Source organism: Myotis yumanensis, unplaced genomic scaffold, assembly GCF_028538775.1.
Source record: "Myotis yumanensis isolate MYYU_CA2020_CCGP unplaced genomic scaffold, mMyoYum1.0.hap1 SCAF_2, whole genome shotgun sequence".
In the NCBI taxonomy this organism is placed as follows: Eukaryota; Metazoa; Chordata; class Mammalia; order Chiroptera; family Vespertilionidae; genus Myotis; species Myotis yumanensis.
In genome coordinates this window covers 157,434,975-157,454,337 of record NW_027223753.1, presented here as the reverse complement: position 1 = coordinate 157,454,337, position 19,363 = coordinate 157,434,975, and the positions used below count along the sequence as shown (strand labels likewise).

The following is a 19,363-nucleotide window of genomic DNA, read 5'->3' as shown; positions in this document are numbered from 1 at the left end:
AGCTTATAGACATTTGTGGAAATAAATACTCAATTTATGTGGAGAAAATCTTTAAAAAATCTTATGTACCATGCTGTTAATTCCCAAAATGTGTGGATAGGGACTAGATAGAAATATGCAAAAAGTTATGTTAAATTAGTAGGTGTGGATTTTTTTCTCTCTCAAAAACTTTTGCATTCTTTTTTTTTTAAATATATTTTATTGATTTTTTAAAGAGAGGAAGGGAGAGAGATAGAGAGTTAGAAACATCGATGAGAGAGAAACATCGATCAGCTGCCTCCTGCACATTTCCCACTGGGGATGTGCCCGCAACCCAGGTACATGCCCTTGACCGGAATCGAACCCGGGACCCTTCAGTCCGCAGGCTGACGCTCCATCCACTGAGCCAAACCGGTTTCGGCAACTTTTGCATTCTTTTAAAATTGTTAAAATACCTCAGTTTCTGGGAGCATTATAGTTGATCATGGCTCTGACATGACAAACTCTTGAAAATTACGGGTACTACTAGTCTCAATCCATAAAGTATAATTTATTATTTTGATACATGTATGTGTGTGTGTGTGTATGTTCTGATTTTCTCCACACCCCAAACATCCTCTCATTCACTCCATTTGAGAGACCATTCATCTAAACTATTTGGTTAACAAATCTTGAGAAATCACAGCTTCACTAATCAAGAGATCACCTGATCCAGTTCTAGAATAGTTAAATGTGACATGTGGTAGGGAATTTTAACTACAGCAGTTTTTTTCTCTTCATTTGTTTTGTATATCAGTCTGCAGGGCAATGGTTCTTTTATTAAAACTAATTTGAAAATTGATTTCAGTTCACCTCTCATACCTACTGAGAACTAATTGTTTATTCCATGCTTATGTATATTCAGTAATTGGAAGCTCATTACTGAAAGAAGGAGCACATTCCATCTATATATCAGTCTGTTAGGAAGTTTATCCTTTTTTCACCCTAAAATTTGTTCCCCTATACTTTCTTCTGCTCAGTGATTCTACTTTGGGGTTACATAGAACCAACCCATTCATTAAAAAAATCCTTCAAATTTTAGTAATGGCTAACATGCCCCTCATACTAACGAGATTTTTAAAACTAACCCTGTTCTAAAGTGTCAGGGTGTTAGGTTTTCTATACAGTTGTATATCACCTGCACATTTTCATAAACACATCAACTTCTTGTCTATATTCAAGCAATTAATAAAATCTATCAAACAGGACAAGGCAGGGCTTTCTAGAGGTGGTCTTTTTCCCTTTGTTGAAATTACTGATAAAATAAGTTAAATGGGACCAGGCAAGGCTTACTAAAGATGATTCTTCTGGTGGTCTCCGGGTAATTAGTTAATCTTCTTGTTTGCTTAGCTACAGACCAACCTTAAATATATATATAATAATGTTATTAAAAACTTTGTAAAATGCTTTGCTGTTGGCAATAAAACATTCAGATTTCTTCTGTCAAAAAGGTATAACTGTCAAAGATGAAAATAAAACTTTTTTAAGACAGGGAAATTTCTAATGCCTGAATGTGTATAAACTGCATTTCTGTAGTCCATGTTAAGAATTTGTTTCTTGGACTATAGGCTCTGTGTTTAATGACATTTACATGTGTAAATTGCCCTCACCTTCCTTGGGCTGCATTTTGTTTATTAGGATTTTTGTTATATCCTTTCCAGGTTGAAAACCCTTCTAACAGAAAAGGGAATCATGATAGGAGTTGGACAAGGTCTGTCTTCTCTGTCTTTTTACCTGGTCAGGGTATTTAACTTTTCTTGATCTTGCTTTGAAAACCTTTTGCTGTTACTTATTTTAACCAAGCCTGGCCTATTCTTACCAGTTCACATTGTTATTTTTTATTCTTCCTTGCATATGTGTCCTTCTTCTCATATATTTTTTAATATGAGCTCATATGAGAAAACCCTTTAAGCTGATTTATTTGGTTCTTTTCCCTCTACTTTGCATTGATATTATTTGCAATTGATTGGTCAGAAATTAGTTTTCTAATTTTCTCTTTCTTGTCAATTATTAGCCTCTTTTGAAGACTCTAGCCACAAAATCATACTTGTTAGTTCTCTGAACTTTTTGAAATTAATTTTGCTAAAGTCATGATTCAGATTTAGCCAGAGCCAGTGATCCCATTTCCTTAATTATTATAGTTACTTTTACCCCAGAATTTCTGTCACCTATATCATCAGCCAGTTCTTCCTAGTTGGACAGCATCTCGCTTTTTTTTTTTTTGTTTCCACTGATATTGAGAGATGAAATGCTAAATTAAGTCAATGTATTAAATTCTCATTTAAACAAAATGACAATTACCATTTCTTCTCCCACTCCCCAAGTACTGTTTTTCTATGCCACTTTCACATGTGCACTGGGACAGCTGTATCCATATCCTGTCTAGTTGTAGAATCTGCAGTATGTGCCCTCAGGTGCTCCTCTTCCTAACCCTGTCCTTTCTGTTCTCTCTACCTTAACCTAAATGTATGTGAAGTTTCATTAAAGTATACAGCTTAAAAAAAAAAAACACACACACACACACATGGGTTTTTCTCTATTAATTACATAATATATAGTTATTTTAGGGGTTGGGGAGTCTCCCATATTCTCACTTCCATAGGTAGTGAAAAATAACATTATTTTATATACTAGTCTATATGAATGGACAGAGAGACATGCTTTTATTAAATGGGCTTATGCTCTTACTGTATGGGAGTATATGATTGCATTATATTCTAAACCTGTATCATAATTTATTTAACTAATTCCTTATTCTTGGACATTTGGGTTGTGTCCCAGTTTTTAGAATTAGAATTGCTGAGTCAAAAGGTATGAAGAATCTGATACATATTGTCAAACTTCCTTCCAGAAAGCTTGTACCAGTTTACACTGTCCACTGACAGTGCACATTTTTTCCATTTCTCCATCACCTTAACATTAGCCAGCTCAGAGTTAGGGTAGGGGGAATAGGGTACACATGTTTATTTTTAGGTGTTACCAACTTAGTAGCCAAAGAACATGGTTGTCTTTTTTAGGTCCAGTATTTTACCCATTCCCTCCTATTGGCTCTGTGTTTGAAATAAGACCCATGCATATATGCCAGTTTGGCCAATTCACTGACACCAATGAGGTTGTATCTATTCTGTGTCAAGGTTTCAAATTCACTTGATGAGTTAATACACGGGGTGAGGCAAAAGTAGGTTTACAGTTCTGAGTATGTAAAACACAGAATTTATTCTTATACTAGCGGCCTGGTGCACGGATTTGTGCACCAGTGGGGTCCCTTGGCCTGGCCTGAAGGGATCGGGCCAAAACCAGCTCTCCAACATCCCCCAAGGGGTCTCGGATTGTGAGAGGGTGGTTCTTGGGTGACATGCTGTGGAATCATGCTCCCTTCTCTCTGGTTCCGGGTGCATCACCTGAGAACCACAGCTGCCAAGTCACCGCAGCTTGGCAGCTCCTGGGTTGAGCATCTGCCCCCTGGTGGTCATTGATGTCATAGCTACTGATCAGGTGGTCGCTTAGGCTTTATTTATTAACTAGAGGCCCAGTGCACAAAAATTTGTGCACTCGGGGGGGTCTCTCAGCCCGGCCTGTGCCCTCTCGCAGTCTGGGACCCCTCGGGGGATGTCCACCTGCTGGGTTAGGCCCGCTCCCCAGGAGATCGGGCCTAAGCTGGCAGTCAGACATCCCTCTGGCAGCCTGGGAGCCCTCCGGGGATGTCCACTTGCCATGGGAAGCAGGCCTAAGCTACAGTTGGACATCCTTAGCACTGCTGAGGAGGCGGGAGAGGCTCCCACCACCACCGCTGTACTGGCAGCCATCAGCCTGGCTTGTGGCTGAGCAGAGCTCCCCCTGTGGGAGCACACTGACTACCGGGGGCAGCTCCTGCATTGAGCATCTGCCCCCTGGTGGTCAGTGTATGTCATAGTGACCAGTCATTCCGCTGTTAGGGTCAATTTGCATATTACCCTTTTGTTATATAGGATAGAGGCCTGGTGCATCAGTGGGGGCCGGCTGGTTTGCCCTGAAGGGTGTCCCGGATCAGGGTGGGGGTCCCACTGAGGTGCCTGACCAGCCTGGGTGAGGGGCTGAGGGCCGTTTTCAGACTGGCCACACCCCCTTCAGGCTGGGGGTCCCCGCTGGGGTGCCTGGCCAGCCTGGGTGAGTGGCTGATGGCTGTTTGCAGGCTGGCCACAGCCCCCAGCCACCCAAGCTTCCAGTGGAGGCTGGCTGGAAGCAGGTATCTGGGATTTATTTAGCTTATATAATTGAAACTTTGTTGCCTTTAGTGGAGGCCACAGCCAGCCAGGGCAGGCAGGAAGCTTGGCTTCCTCCATCGCCGGGGCAACCAAGCCTCCTGCTTGCTCCAGCTCCGTGGCTGCCGGCTGCCATCTTGGTTGGGTTAATTTGCATATAGTCACTGTGATTGTCTGGTGGGTGTGGCTTGTGAGTGTAGCGGGGGTACAGTCAATTTGCATGTTTCTCTTTTATTAGATAACTAGAGGCCTGGTGCACAAAAATTTGTGCACTCAGGGGGGCGAGGTCCCTCAGCTGGCCTGTGCACTCTCACAGTCTGGGACACCTCAGGGGATGACCATCTGCTGGCTAAAGCCTACTCCCCAGGGGATTGGGTCTAAGCTGGCAATCAGACATCCCTCTGGCAGCCCTGCAGCCCTTGGGGGATGTCCACTTGCCAACGGGGAGCAGACCTAAGCTGCAGTCAGACATCCTTAGCAATGCTGAGGAGGCAGGAGAGGCTCCCACCACCACCGCTGTACTGGCAGCCATCAGCCTGGCTTGTGGCTGAGCAGAGCTCCTCCATGTGGGAGCGCACTGACCACCAGAGGGCAGCTCCTTCATTGAGCGTCTGCCCCCTGGTGGTCAGTGTGTGTCATAGTGACCAGTCATTCCCAGTCTTTCTGCTGTTAGGGTCAGTTTGCATATTACCCTTTTACTATATAGGATAGAGGCCTGGTGCACGGGTGGGGGCTGGCTGGTTTGCCCTGAATGGTGTCCCAGATCAGGGTGGGGGTCCTGCTTGGGTGCCTGGCCAGCCTGGGTGAGGGGCTGATGGCTGTTTTCAGGACTGCCAGCACCTTCTTTAGGGTGGGGGTCCCCACTGGGGTGCCTGGCCAGCCTGGATGAGGGGCTGATGGCTGTTTTCAGGACTGCCAGCACCTTCTTTAGGGTGGGGGTCCCCACTGGGGTGCCTGGCCAGTCTGGATGAGGGGCTGAGGGCTGTTTTCAGGCGGGCCAAGCCTGCAGCTGAAGCTCCCAGTCTCTCCTTTTTTTCTTTTGTTCTTTTTTATTCTGGGATTTATTTACCTTCTGTATTTGAAACTCTGTTGCAACTCCAGCTCTGAGATCCTGGCTGACTGAAAGCAGGTTTCTGGGTTTGTTTAGCTTCTATAATTGCAACATTGTTGCTTAGAGTGCAGCTCAGAGCTGGGCTGCGGCAGGCAGGCGGGGAACCTTGGCTTCCTCCATCACTGGAGCAAGCAAACCTGTTCGCTTCAGCTGCCTGGCTGCCGGCCGCCATCTTGGTTGGCAGTTAATTTGCATATCGCCCTGATTAGCCAATGGGAAGCATAGCGGAGGTATGGTTAATTACCATGTTTGTCTATTATTAGATAGGATATTATTGTACTATTTTCCATACAAACAACTGTAAACCTACTTTTGCCCCCACAATGTATAGAGCAGGGGTGGGCAAACTTTTTGACTCGAGGGCCACAATGGGTTCTTAAACTGGACCGGAGGGCCGGAACAAAAGCATGGGTGGAGTGTTTGTGTGAACTAATATAAATTCAAAGTAAGCATCATTACATAAAAGGGTACGGTCTTTTTTTTTTTTTTAGTTTTATTCATTTTAAACGGACCGAATCCGGCCCACGGGCCGTAGTTTGCCCACAGCTGGATTAGATACTTAAAAGTCAAGCCAGTTTAGTCATTATTTCACCATGTTTTTATGTAAAATCAAAATATGTTCTGTCCTATTAAGTCAAATTTTTTACCTGTTTTTCCCCTACCTGCAAACATAATGTAAAATCTTTTTGCGTTGGTGAGTGTCCTATCAAGACCTTTCAGGTGTTCAAGTGCTCTTTGGTTCCTTGTCTGAAATCACCTACTTAAATTCATGTGCCTTTTCTTATTCTTTATTCCTAAATTGTGGGGGTTTTTTAGCTTAGAAGATGAAAATGTTTCCTGTGTCTTCATGGCCTTCAGTTCCCTATTTTGAACAACCAAGCCTCTTAATTAAAATGTGCTCTGCCCCTGAGCTCAGAGCAACTAAGACCTCTCTGCTGCTAGCAAATAAAATAAAAGCAGTCTTGTGGACAAGCCCTCCAGGTTTGCTGGTGTATGGCTGGCTCACTGGTGTCTGAATTTCAGTTCTATTTTTGAAATGACTAAAGCACCTTGGTGTCTTATGCCACACCTTTTCTTTGGAATGATAGGAAAAGAGAAGCGATGATGCTTTGCTGAGGAGGCTCCCCTCTGCTCCCCAATTGTTACCCAGGCAGAATTGTCAAAATCATAGTAAACATTACGAGTTCATCTTACAGTGATACTTTGATTTCATTAGTGTACATTATGATATAAATGTAACACTAGGGTATACCTTTTATTCTCTGTAATGATTTTGTTGCTGGGCCAGATGATGAACACTTACTTGTATCAACTAGAAGGCTTTAACTTTTATAGACCCATAGCTCTGGAACACTGGTGCATAGTGGCACAGCTTTTGGAACCCAGTTTCTATGTTTATTTTCTTTTTTTTCTTTTTCTTTTTTTTATTAAACACAAATTTTTATTTTCCAGTAATATTTTACACACACTTTTAGATTTTTGTTTGACTTATGATTTACAGATTTTTATGTTTTACATTAATTAGTAAAAATATAAACTTTTGATTACAAATATTTCCCGCCAATTTTAGTTTCTATGTTTATTTTCTGTCCTTTCCTCCCAACCTGTTTCCTTGTTTCCTATTCTTCTTATTTAAACCCTTTAACTACAATTTATAAGTGTGGCCTTTCATTTACTCTCTCCTCCTGATTTGCACATTTGGTCAGACATATTTGGAGGGACAAGACTTGCTGATGTGTTGAACGGGAAGGGGGGCATGAAGAATCTAAGTAAGAACTTTTGGAGTATGACCTGGTCAACTGGGTGGGCCAGTTTCCTGAATATTGAGACAGCTGCCCATCAGATCCAGGGCTCGGTTATCCAGGGACTCTTACAGATCTCTGAGAATCTGGGGGGAAACTGGGTCCTCTACTAGAAAATTATTTATGTGTCATATATGGAATTTTGCAGGTAAAAATTTACTCTAGAACAAAATCACATCCTCATGGACTCTGTTGGGAACCTGATACCTTAGGGCTTCACCCTTGGTTTTACTGTGGGTTGCCCAACTTGTCATTTTTACCTCAGAATTTACACTGAATAAAATCGGTTTTAGTAAATACATGCACAAATTCCCCTTGTCACATCTAGTATAAAAGCCATGGAACCATCAGCTTCTCTTAGGGTTAGGGAAAAAACAATTGATCATATGATACAGTCTTTCTGTGTTATATAGTTTATTAGGAGCATTCCTGATTTCGTAGAGGAACTTGGTCAGTGGTGCTCTCATGGACTTGTGAGCATAAACCCTAACTGGCATTTAAGTTTTTTGACATATATGTATGTGTTGGTTATCTGTTGCTACATATCAAAATACTCTAGTAAAATTTAGCAGCTTAAAACAAGAGTAAACATTACCCCACATACTTTCTGTGGGTCAGGAATTCAGAAGCAGCTTAGCTGGATGGTTCTAGGTCAGGGTCTCTAGAGGTTGTAGTCAAAATATCAGCCAGGCCTGCAAAGATCTGAAAACTTGCCTAGGGGCTAGAACAGTGATGGCGAACTTATGACACACATGTCAGAGGTGACAGGCGAACTCATTTTTTTGGTTGATTTTTCTTTGTTAAATGGCATTTAAATATATAAAATAAATATCAAAAATATAAATCTTTGTTTTACTATGGTTGAAATATCAAAAGTTTCTATATGTGACACGGCACCAGAATTAAGTTAGAGTTTTTCAAAATGCTGACACGCCAAGCTCAAAAGGTTCACCATCACTGGGCTAGAAGATATCCTTGCAGGATGGCTCATTCATGTGGTTAGTGAGTCCCTGCTGGCTGTATGCAGGAGGCCTCAGTCCCTCCCCAGTTGTACCTGTCCATAGTACTCCTTGAGTGTCTCACATGACTGCAGCTAGCTTCTCCTATACCAAGCGATCCAAGGAGGAGAACAGGGTGGAAGCCACACATCATTATTTCTGAAATGATTGACAAGCCAATACTATTCACTGGGGAAGGAGACTACATTAGGGCATAGACACCAAAAGTCATTACTTATTAGGGCTATCTTGGAAGCTGGCTACCACAATGTGTAAGAATGATGTTATACTTTCCTTCCCAAAGCTAAATATTCTCTCTGTTCCCCCTCAAGGTCATCCTTGGTTGGTTGGTTGGTTGGTTGGTTGGTTGGTTGTTTGGTTGGTTGGTTTGTACTGCAACAGCATCAGAAGGGTGGTAATGGGCATTGGTTTCTAGGAAGCAAGGAAGTCAGTGAACTCTCAGTTCTTTCCAAAACGCTTGTATCTCTGTATACCCCATACAGACTTTGAAAATTAGAAAATAAAATAACTGTACCTTTAATTCTTAACATAAATTCACTGATCTGTTTTAGTGTAGTAACCCTTTTAGATAATAAGAGTAGGCTTCTAGAAATCACAGAGGATCATGTAAGGGCTAGGTCTGAATGAAATTAAGTTCTTCTCTCCCTTTGGTAGGAAATCTTTTCTGCTGCTCCCTACTACCCATGAAAGTCATCATCCTCTTAGACTGTGCTCAGCTCTCCCACTTGTTAGCCCTCCAATGTTAGGCATATAACTTAATCTCTTTGTGCTTCCATTTTGTCATTGCAAAATGGGGGCAATAATTTTTACCTATTTCTTGGAATTGCTGTGTGGGCTAAATGACATGCCTGCAGTGTGTACTTATTACGATGTTTGGCACATTGGTAAGCACTCAGATGTTAACTGCTGCACTTATTTATTATGATGGTGATGGTGGATGTTGAAGTCACACTAAACCATTTTTAGATGTCTGTTCTACCTGTCCATTTATTAAACAATTACTAGGTGCTATGCAGGGTGCTATGCTAAGCACTTCGTAGACCTTATTTTGTAAATAGGTAGTATTATCTCCATTTTACAAGTGAGGAAATTGAGGGGTAGAGCAGTTTAAGTAACTTGTTCCAAAATTACACAGCTATTAAGTTGTATAACTAGATCTCATACTCAATAAATGTTTGTGGAACTGGACCAGGTTTAAGAGATTGTCAGTGTGAATATCAGAAGAGCATTTCTTAAGACTAAAAACTAGAAACTGTGCACTCAGTGTTTGGTGATTCACAGTTGGATTGGATGCTTTGGGATGAAAAGATCTTAGCCCACCCTGTAAACCCTAATGCCGAGTGGTGTCACTTTACCAGTACGAATGTGAAGGGAAGGGAATGCAGGAGAGCAAATGCTGCTTTTAAAGAGTTACTGTTTAAATGCTTCAGAAGAAAAGTTACAGAAATCACCATACATATTCAAATCAAGTGACAGTTTTATCAGAATTTTAAATTAATGAGCATTATTAATTGACAGTGGGAACAAAATAAGTATGTACCAAGAAGAATTTACGAAATGTAATTTTGTTCAGTCAGAAAGCCAAGTGGTCTGTTGGAGCTATCTTTGAGTTTGTAGGACTTTACTTTTTATTTTGTTTTGCTTTTCTCCTCCCTGTACTTTGTCTTCTGGGGGGCGGGAGGGGGGGGGGGGATTCTTTTCCTCAGCAAAGACATGTACAATTTGATTTTTAAATGCAGTACATTGCATTAGATAAAAGGGTTTGAGTGTAGGTGTGTTTTAATATATTTTTATTTATTTCAGAGAGGAAAAGAGAGAGAGAGAGAAACATCAATGAAGAGAATCATTGATCAGCTGCCTCCTGCACATCCCCTACTGGGGATGGAGCCCACAACCCAGGCATGTGCCCTGACTGGGAATCAACTGGGAACCTCCTGGTTCATAGGTCGATGCTCAACCACTGAGCAATACCAGCTTTTTTATTTGTTTTGTTTTTTATTAATGACTAGAGGCCTGGTGCATGAAATTTGTACACTGGGGGGGTGTCCCTCAGCCCAGGCTGCACCATCTCCAATCTGGGACCCCTCAGGGGATGTCCAACTGGCAGTTTAGGCCCAATCCTAGTTTAGACTCGACGCCTAACTGCTCCCAACTGCCAGCCTGGTCCCCCCCCCCCAACTGCCCTCCCCTGCCAGCCTGGTCCCCCCCCCCCAACTGCCCTCCCCTGCAGGCCTGGTCCCCCCCGCCCCAACTGTCCTCCCCTGCAGGCCTGGTCCCCCCGCAACTGTCCTCCCCTGCCAGCCATCTTGTGACCACATGGGGGCAGCCATTTTGTGCGAGGGCGTGATGGTCAGTTTGCATATTACCTCTTTATTATATAGGATTACAGTGCTATGACTTAGGTATCAAAGATATTTGTAATCAAAATAATTAGCTGTTAAAATTTTACTCATCAAATTATTTGGAAATAATTCTAAGCAAAAATAAGAGATAATTAAATTACAAATCTGAGGAACATGAGTGTGTTTTCAAATTTTATTGTTTGGAAGGTGAATTCATTTTTGATTGTGTGCCCACTTAAAAGGCTTGTGCTTTTTATTCTCATGCAAGCAGCTTCTGGCTTCATCCGAGGAGGGTGGGACTCGTTTGGGAAATGTCTTAAGCTCACAGGTAGTATCCACTGAAAGAACATTTGCCAGTTAATAGCTAATTATGATTTTGCCAAAGAGCAAATTAACAAATGGGCTGGGTGGCAGTGTAGTTAAGTCTTCATGGGCGTTGGCTGATGCTGATGCTGCCCTGGCCAGAGCTGCCAGCAGTGCTAGTACATGTGCTGATGTCATGATCACGCAGATAAATTCCCGGTGATTAGTGCGTCTCTTAACTCCTGGGGAAGATCCGAACGTGACAATTTTACCTGTCATGTTCACAAACTGACAAGTGAGAGAAGTGTTGTCTGATGATGATCCCGCAAAGGAACTGAGTGTCATACAAAGCACAAGAGGTACACAGTGAACTTGGCTTTGTGAGGAACATTATTAATTCTGAAACAGCTCAGTGGCCCTTCGGCTTTCTCTGGACTGTTGTTTAATGCAGCCTATGCCTAAATTATGAAAATGGGTGTTTTTCTTGGGAAAGGCTCACAGGAACCTGTGGTCTGGACAAGAATTGTTCGATTATTATTGATGCATAGAATTTGTGTGATCATTGAGAGTAAAACTCCTGCTAAGCAAGGCATATCCAGAAAAAAACAGGAGTCATGAATGAAGTATTAGACATGGGTACTAACTGACTTTTAGAAGAAAGGCTGTTTACCTGCCTTTGGAGAATAGGTTCTATGCCATATACCCTCTCCTGCACCTGTCCATGCACCATGCCCGTGAGTTCATATGACTCCATGCTGTCAGCTAAGGCCTGGTAACAGGAGGAGAAGCATTTCTTCCCCAAAGTCTGATTTAAATGTATAGAGGGCTGATTGTTTTGCGGACAGGAAAATCAAGAATTTAGGAAAGAAGTATAATTTTCATAGAGTGGCCACTGAACTTATAAAGTGAACAGCTAATTTTTAAGAGTTCCTGTGTGTCCTTGGGTCTTTTGTTTCTCACTCTAATTAAAAAATCCAAAGTAGAAAGCTCAGAAGGCTTTCGCCATGACCTTGTTTACTGTATTCATCACAGGATATAGGAGAACTATAATTTCCTAGAGAACTAGAGAGAGAAAACGTCTGGGTGTCATCAGCCTTGACGGCCAAGGGAGGTGTGACTTCTAGGGAGATGGCTCCTGAAAGTTGTCCATCCCAATCAAGCCACCTCTCCTGTTGCTCAGGGCTTACCATGAAGTGCTAGGGAGAAAATTTGCCCAGCAGGATATTCCCAGTCATGTGTGAGATGACAGGGATGCAACTTAATTAAACTAGTCACTGAAATAGCAGGGTATGTCTTCCGGAGATGGGGAGCCAATCTGGACACAAATGCCCACTTAAATGTTAATGGATATTGTGAAATAATAATGGGCCTTTAAAAGAGGGAACAGGGGTTAAAGTTAGTTATAATGTTACACATATTTCCAAAGCCTTAGGCAGAGTAAGCTTAGTGCCAAGATAGTTAACTTACTACAAGATACTTTATTGAATTAAGTGAATTGGTACTCTGGTAGCTGTTCCTGTTTTTGCTAGTTGTCTATCTTCCATGTCTGTGAATAACGAAGATGGCCTATACTTAGAAAGCAAGCAGTTGAATTTGACTTACACACAGCACTTCTGCCTTTCACGCTGGCCCACGGTACTTTCACTGTCTACACCCTTTTTACCCTCCTAGGCAAATGGCATCGTTCAGGACTTCTAACAAGTTTCCAGCTGTGCATTTTCAGATGCACTGGACTCCAGCTGGTCCTATACCGTTGATCCAGGCTAGAACAAGAGCTTTGACAGACATGGTCTCTGGCTACCTGAGTCTGTAACTTATTCAAAGACAGTATCGTCCTGCATCAGGACCAGGCCACAGCATGGACTTAGCTCTAAGCAGAAAGAAATCCAGATTTCGTAGTATTGGCCATATTTAAAACAACATTTCAGATACACTTGGAAGCAGGCCGCACAGCTCAGTCTGCAGTTGAGACAGCATGCTTTTCTTTTTGAGATCTTACAGCATCGCTCATGCTCTCTCTTGGGACTTTTGATTTTCAGATGCTAATGCTGGAGACCGTGGACAGACCAATAACGCTGCTTCTGCATCAGCTTCCAACTCCACCTGAACAGTCCCGAGCAGCCAGCTGCACAGGAAAAACCACCAGTTACTTGAGTGTCACTCAGCAACACTGGTCACGTTTGGAAAGAAAATTAAAAAGAGAAAAAAAAAACCTGTTCATTTTAGCGTTCAATTTTTTTATTATTGTTGTTGTTATTATTTAACCTTGTAAAATATCTATAAATACAAACCAATTTCATTGTATTCTCACTTTGAGGGAGAGCCAGGGGTGGGAGGGTTGGGGGGAGGGAAGGGGGAGCACCAGAACACGATCTCTCTCCCACGACAATCTTATCAGAAGTCTGCTGTTGGATACTTTAAAAACAGGACTCCTGCTTCATGCCCCTTCCACAAAATAAGAAAACTTTGTTCTGTGCTGAAGTTTTTTTGAACTTTTTTCTTTTAAAGTCAAGTGTAAGACTTGGTATAGTGCACAGCTTGAAATTGGTTGGGAGCTTAGCAGGTGTAACTCCATGGGGACTTAAATTCACTTGTAAAATTAATCCATATCCTGGGGCGTTCGAAGACTTGCCTTTGGCATGTTGGTGGCAGGTGTGGCAGACAAAAAAAAAGGAAATGTGTATCCTTTGTAACCCTGGGAGGTCAATAATGTTAGAAGCTGTAAGGGGAAGATTCTTAATTGATGTGTTAAAGTTCTGTTTTGCTCTTAATCAGTGCTAGTGGTGGGGGAACTTGTGTAAGAGGCTGTCGGGAGGAGCATGCCTGCTCTTGCTGTGGATCTTTGTTTGCCTGGCCAAAGGTTCTCTGCAAACCTTAGTGCGGTTGTAACTAGTGACCCAGGAGAAGGCTGACAAAGCGTTGAGCCGGCCACTCTGGCTGTGGAGGTCAAAAGTCGATAAACCCGGAGGAAGGGACTGGCCAGGGCAGGTCTCACCACTGTGAATGAAGTATTCCAGATTCTTCTCTAAAGTTGCTTCCCTTGGAAAGATACACTTGAGAGGACATTATAGTTAAATAATGTGAACTGTCACAGTCTACTGGTTTATTTTCATATTTTTTAATTACAGATTGAGCTTGCAGAAATTGCCACATTCTGCACATAGTTCTAATTTTAAATCCAAATCTAGAATCTGTATTTAATTTCAGCTTTTTTTAACCTCATGCTTTTTAAATTTTATTTATTGATGCATGTGTCAGGCCATTATGATTCTAGATGATAGGAATATTACAAACTACGCATCCAAATGATATAAACAGTCACTAGTACCTGCTGACGTTATAGGAACGTGGATTATATAAATGTGTGTATATGTGTTATGTATAATAGATTCAGTACTGCCTTTTGTTTTTGTTTTCATTTTGTCCACAGTATCAAAATTGACTGCTTGAAGAGTGAGAAGAAGAATGATTTCCCTATACCCAGTCAAGAGTTTTGTTTGTTTTCTTTTCTGTATCAGTGGATGGTGTAAGAACCAGTCTCTGTTTTTGAAGAAAAAGCAATATTCCTTGGAAAGCAAGGAGGATTGAAGGATTATGTTTGCAGTGAGGAAATAGATTTTTACAAAGAGTTTGTTTTACATGTTTAAGGTTGACATCTATGTGGGCCTTATATACTCTAAAATGAACCTTAGTCACCTTGGTGCTTATGGGCCATTACTTGACCTATGAATCTTTAAGGCACAACCAGTTGTACTTTACATGTAAAGATTACTTGAGTGATGGCCGCCTTTCCCCGTACCTGCTCCTTCCCCACATGCCTTCTACGGTTCACTGAGAGCTAGGGCTGCAGAGCTGGGCCCTAGGTTGTGTGTAACCTACCTTGCCCTTCTCATTGCCACCTTAGGTCATGTTAGGGGTCTCGCCCTCCAGGCGATTTGGAAATAGAGTCTCTTGACGGCCCTCATGCTGGTCCCCAGAGCCTGTACTACTTACCCAAGTGTGTGTGACTCCCGGAGAGTCGACTGCCTGCTGAAGTGAACCAGTGCCAGAAAGGCAGCTGTGAGCCATCGTCGTCTTCACTCACTGTTTAGCTGTGCTCTTAGGCCGCAGAAGGGGTTTCTCAAACCTCTGGTTGTATCAGAGTTCATGAGGAAGGAAACATCCTCGGTCAAACCAAATCAAACGTATTGAATTTTACTTTTCATAATGAGCCTCTAAGAGCTGATTAAGATTGGAAGGACGTCTGAGTGAAAGTATTTGGCAACATGATACTAAAGGAATGGCTTTGATAGGCCATTTTCAGAAAAGATTTATAAAGAGGCCGAACAGCAGGTCTGTGACAGAAATGGACCTGCTTTCAGACCACTGCCCGGCCAAACATCTGGACAGACACTACTCTGGATTTGGTATATCTGCCAGAGTCCATAGAAACCTGTGCTTATTTTACAAAATACCTTCCCCCCGATAAATGGGGTGAGAAAAGAGAAGAGTCTGATGCTTTCCTCTCGTGTTGTGTGTGCGTGTCTGAGGGCTGAGGTGCGTGATTTTTTTTCTTTCTCAAGGATCATGGCAGGATCACAGAGCTCTTTTATACAAGTGAGATCCAGGTCTCTGCGTATCTTTTTGTAAATAATAAAATAATAATAATAATAAAAGCTCCTCACCAAATTCAAGCTTGTACATTATATTTTCTTTCAATGTTTTTAAATTTAAGTTTTATTGTTTTGTATGTAAATATGTGGACCCAGGAACTGTTATTAATGAGCAAAAAGTTACTGTTCAGGGCAGTGATTCTGTTTAATAATCAGACAAAATGTAGACGAGCTTTTTAAAGCCATATAGTTTTAACTCTGTACAGTAGGTACCGGCCTGTATTATTGTAACAATAACTCTAGCAATGTATAGTGTATCTATATAGTTTGGAGTGCCTTCGCTTCCATGTGTTTATTTGTTGTTTTTCATTTTTTAAATTTTAATTGGTTTCTCTCTATATCCATGTCTCCCTGTCCCCACCCTTATTTTCCTATGAAATAATAGCTCACTCATAACACAGTGTCTGTGCCCCTTCACAGTGAATTTCAGTGATACCATGCTCAGGAGTGGAAAGAGGAAACCATGTTTATAATCTGTCATGTAATCCCTGCCTTTGTTTTGGTTCTGAACATAATGTCTTCCTCAGTAGCAGTGACTGGTTTCATTTCATCCTTAGGCCATCCAGGGACTCAGCGTAGTGCCAGGGAGCCCTAGAGCTGGAGGGTATCAATTAGATTTTGCTCGTCTCTTCCCCAAACCCTAACCATGGGTCTTACAATCAGCAGATTCCATGCTCACTCTCCTCATTTCCTTCCCTCACAAATGAGAGGGGAGAACTGGTTTTTGTAAATCAGTTCCATCATAGCATCGGGTTTTGCTAATCAGTGGTCTGAAATGCCATGGTAAGATTGCAGGCAGTAATGCCGGAGTGTGCGCGAGGACTGTGGCTTAATAAGGGGACTCCGCCTGTCTGTCCTCCCGCCACCTCCACCCCTTTCAGCAAAATCTCATTTTAATTTCTTTTTGAAAAAATCATTTGAATTCTTACTGTGTGCCCATCATGAAGGCCTTTTTTGAAAGAAAAAAAATCAAAATTACTTGTTTTGCCTCCAAGTACTCCATATGAGATGTCTTGAATAGAAGAAAAAAACAAACTTTACCAAACCAAAGGTTCCTATTTTTGAAACATCATGTGTTCATTCCAGCAAGGCAGAGGACTGCACCTTCTTTCCAGTGACATTTTGTCATTTTTTAAAGTCCTCTTAATTTTTTAGATACATATTTTTGGTGTGTGTTTTAACAAAGCTGCCTAACCAGTCATCTGGTCTGCACCAATGCAAAGGTTTCTGAGAGGACTATTGTATTCTCTATCCCTGTGGATATAAAGACACTGGCATTTTATTTCTTTTTCCCTTTCCTTTTTAAGGGATTTAACTTTGGAATCTTCCAAAGGAAGTTTGGCCAATGCCAGATCCCCAGGAGTTTGGGGTTTTTTCTTTTCTTTTAAACAAAAATTGTAACTGATTCCTGTTGTTGTTCTTAGTGATCATCTAATCACAGAGCCAAACACTTGTCCCGTCTATAGAAAAATAAACTAAGCATGCTTTACAATAAAATCTGACTTTGCTGATAGAAACCTGAGCCACCGAAGATAAGAGACAACTAGAAGCAGAATAGAGTCCCAGACTAAGGTCTACGTTTGAGAGGCTTCGAAAGTAATCCCTGAGGTTTGGATTATTTTCATAAGGGTTATGATGTTTTATTCAAGTTTGTTGCTCCGTTTTGCACCTCTGCAATAAAAGCAAAATGACAACCAGTACATAAGGGGTTAGCTTGACAAAGTAGACTTCCTTGTGTTAATTTTTAAGTTTTTTTTTTCTTTCATACTATATCTGCTACAGGCAGATTCAGATAGATGTATGAAATGTGCTTGCCTGTAAAATTGCATTTATAAATGTGTTGCCGATGGATCACTTGGGCCTGTACACATACCAATTAGCGTGACCACTTCCATCTTAAAAACAAACCTAAAAAACAAAATTTATTATATACATATATATATATATATAAAGGACTGTGGGTTGTATACAAACTATTGCAAACACTTGTGCAAATCTGTCTTGATATAAAGGAAAAGCAAAATCTGTATAACATTACTACTTGAATGCCTCTGTGACTGATTTTTTTTTTTCATTTTAAATATAAACTTTTTTGTGAAAAGTATGCTTAATGTTTTTTTTTTCCCCTTTCCCCATTCCCTTGTAAATACATTTCGTTCTATGTGACTTGGTTTGGAAATAGTTAACTGGTACTGTAATTTGCATTAAATAAAAAGTAGGTAGCCTGGAAATGAAATTAAAATTCACAAGTGTGTGGTCTTTATTTCACTACCCAGCCCTCTTCTTCACCCGGCCTGTTTTGCCACTGCAATATGTAGACACATCACCACCTCTTTGCCTCCAATTAGAGAAACACGGATCTTTGTTATAAAAATTGAGATACGAACATTAGTTCTCGTTCTTTCAAATGATCTTATTCCATTGTGTAGCCGAGAGGTGCAGCTTCCGTCTTGGAAACCTTTGGATTTGATGCAGAGGAAGCTTTGCAGACACGGCATTGAGAAGAAAGAAAACATCCCTGAAAGGGACAAATTTTTAAAACGTGAATAAGCTGCTGTCTTCTGTTACTGTGTTCATGGTTTGGTGTAGCTGTATTTTTTTTTTAAGTTCCATCCCATTAGTAATGGTCTTTGGGAGTATCTGTGAAATAAATGAACACAAACAGTGGGGCTGTACCTTCCTGGTAACCAACACATGTTGTATTTGAGTCTATCATTTCCAATATTGGATGATGTATGTAAACATGTAATGTCTCTTAGTGCAAAAAGAAACTTTTTTTTCTTTTTAGGGCTGGCTCACTGTCAGGCCTAATCTAAAGGCTAGATATAAAGTCATGTGACTGCTGCTTCAATAAAAACAAATTTATATTGGATAAAGTCTGGTCCTCTTTGTTCACTTATGTTTTTGTTGTGAGACATGTAACAGGGGAGGGGCAGGGGGTTAAGATGTCTCTTGTGGGATAGGCCAGCCTCCTGATGGCACTGAAGTGCTTTTGTTTGAGATTCACTAATATTTCCTGCCCCGTTTGAATGGGGGTTGAACAGGATGCCCTTTTAACTTAAAATCCTGGAAGTCTGCATTTCCAGTCCTTTGGGATCACATTTCTGGGGGAGCAGTGACTGGATGCCATTTGGGGATGTAAAAGGGTAGTGAGGAAAGGGAGGGGTCAGGTTGCAGGTTCCCTTCAAGGAGAAGGTGGTGAAAGAAAGTGACCACAGTGATGGACGGTCACCCAGTCCTCGGGTACAGGAATATTTGACTTACCCACTAGCACCTTGGGATTTAGGAGAGTTGTGAGTGCATTATGGCAACGTGTCCGGGGAAAACAAGCTGTTGTGGAAAGTGGGGTGATGAGGCCGCTGAGGGGACAGTCAATCAAATGTACATTTCTCTTTCCATCCTCTCCACAAAGGAGAAGCCCTGGGCCTTCCCCAAAGATGTCAAGGCTTTAATGGGATCCTTCAAGTTGGGGCAGGTAGGGATTGGCTGCTGCGTGGCTCTGACCAGTAGGGGAGACAGACAAGTGAACATCACTTCCTTAGGTCTTTCTCCTGAGCTTTGGAGGCGGACTTCATCCTCACCTGAGGGCAAAACCTAGAAAAAGAACGGTGGCTAGGGAGATGCCCAGAAAGTGACACTCCGTCTAATGCTCAGAGCTCGGGAAGGGAGTAATAAGGAAATCCGAATGCTGGAGAGTAGGGTTTGGCGTCTAGCCCTCTAAACCAGACCACACAGCTGCTGAGAGGAAGGGTCCTGTGTGAGCTCTTTGGTGCACCTAACCTTGACTCTTAACTGCACTTGGACTACACTTACTTTTTAAAAGTATTTATGTCGTTAGTATTAAATCATTGTTTGGGGAATTGCCCAGGTATTTT

At 41.7% G+C, this 19,363-nt stretch overlaps 1 protein-coding gene across 5 annotated transcripts in view; it reads left to right on the top strand.

Moving 5' to 3' along the window:
- GSK3B (glycogen synthase kinase 3 beta) overlaps positions 1-18,364 on the top strand; it is a 189,089-nt gene extending 170,725 nt beyond the window's left edge. For 4 of the 5 annotated variants that reach the window (XM_070406268.1, XM_070406270.1, XM_070406269.1 and 1 more), the window contains one exon: positions 12,876-18,364. In XM_070406268.1, coding sequence (XP_070262369.1) covers positions 12,876-12,943 — 68 coding nt within the window. In that variant the 3' untranslated portion in view covers positions 12,944-18,364. Of the gene's footprint in view, positions 1-1,679; positions 1,730-12,875 lie in introns of all 5 variants that reach the window. The other variant, XM_070406271.1, reaches the window with a different exon arrangement.
- The last annotated feature ends 999 nt before the right edge of the window (positions 18,365-19,363 follow it).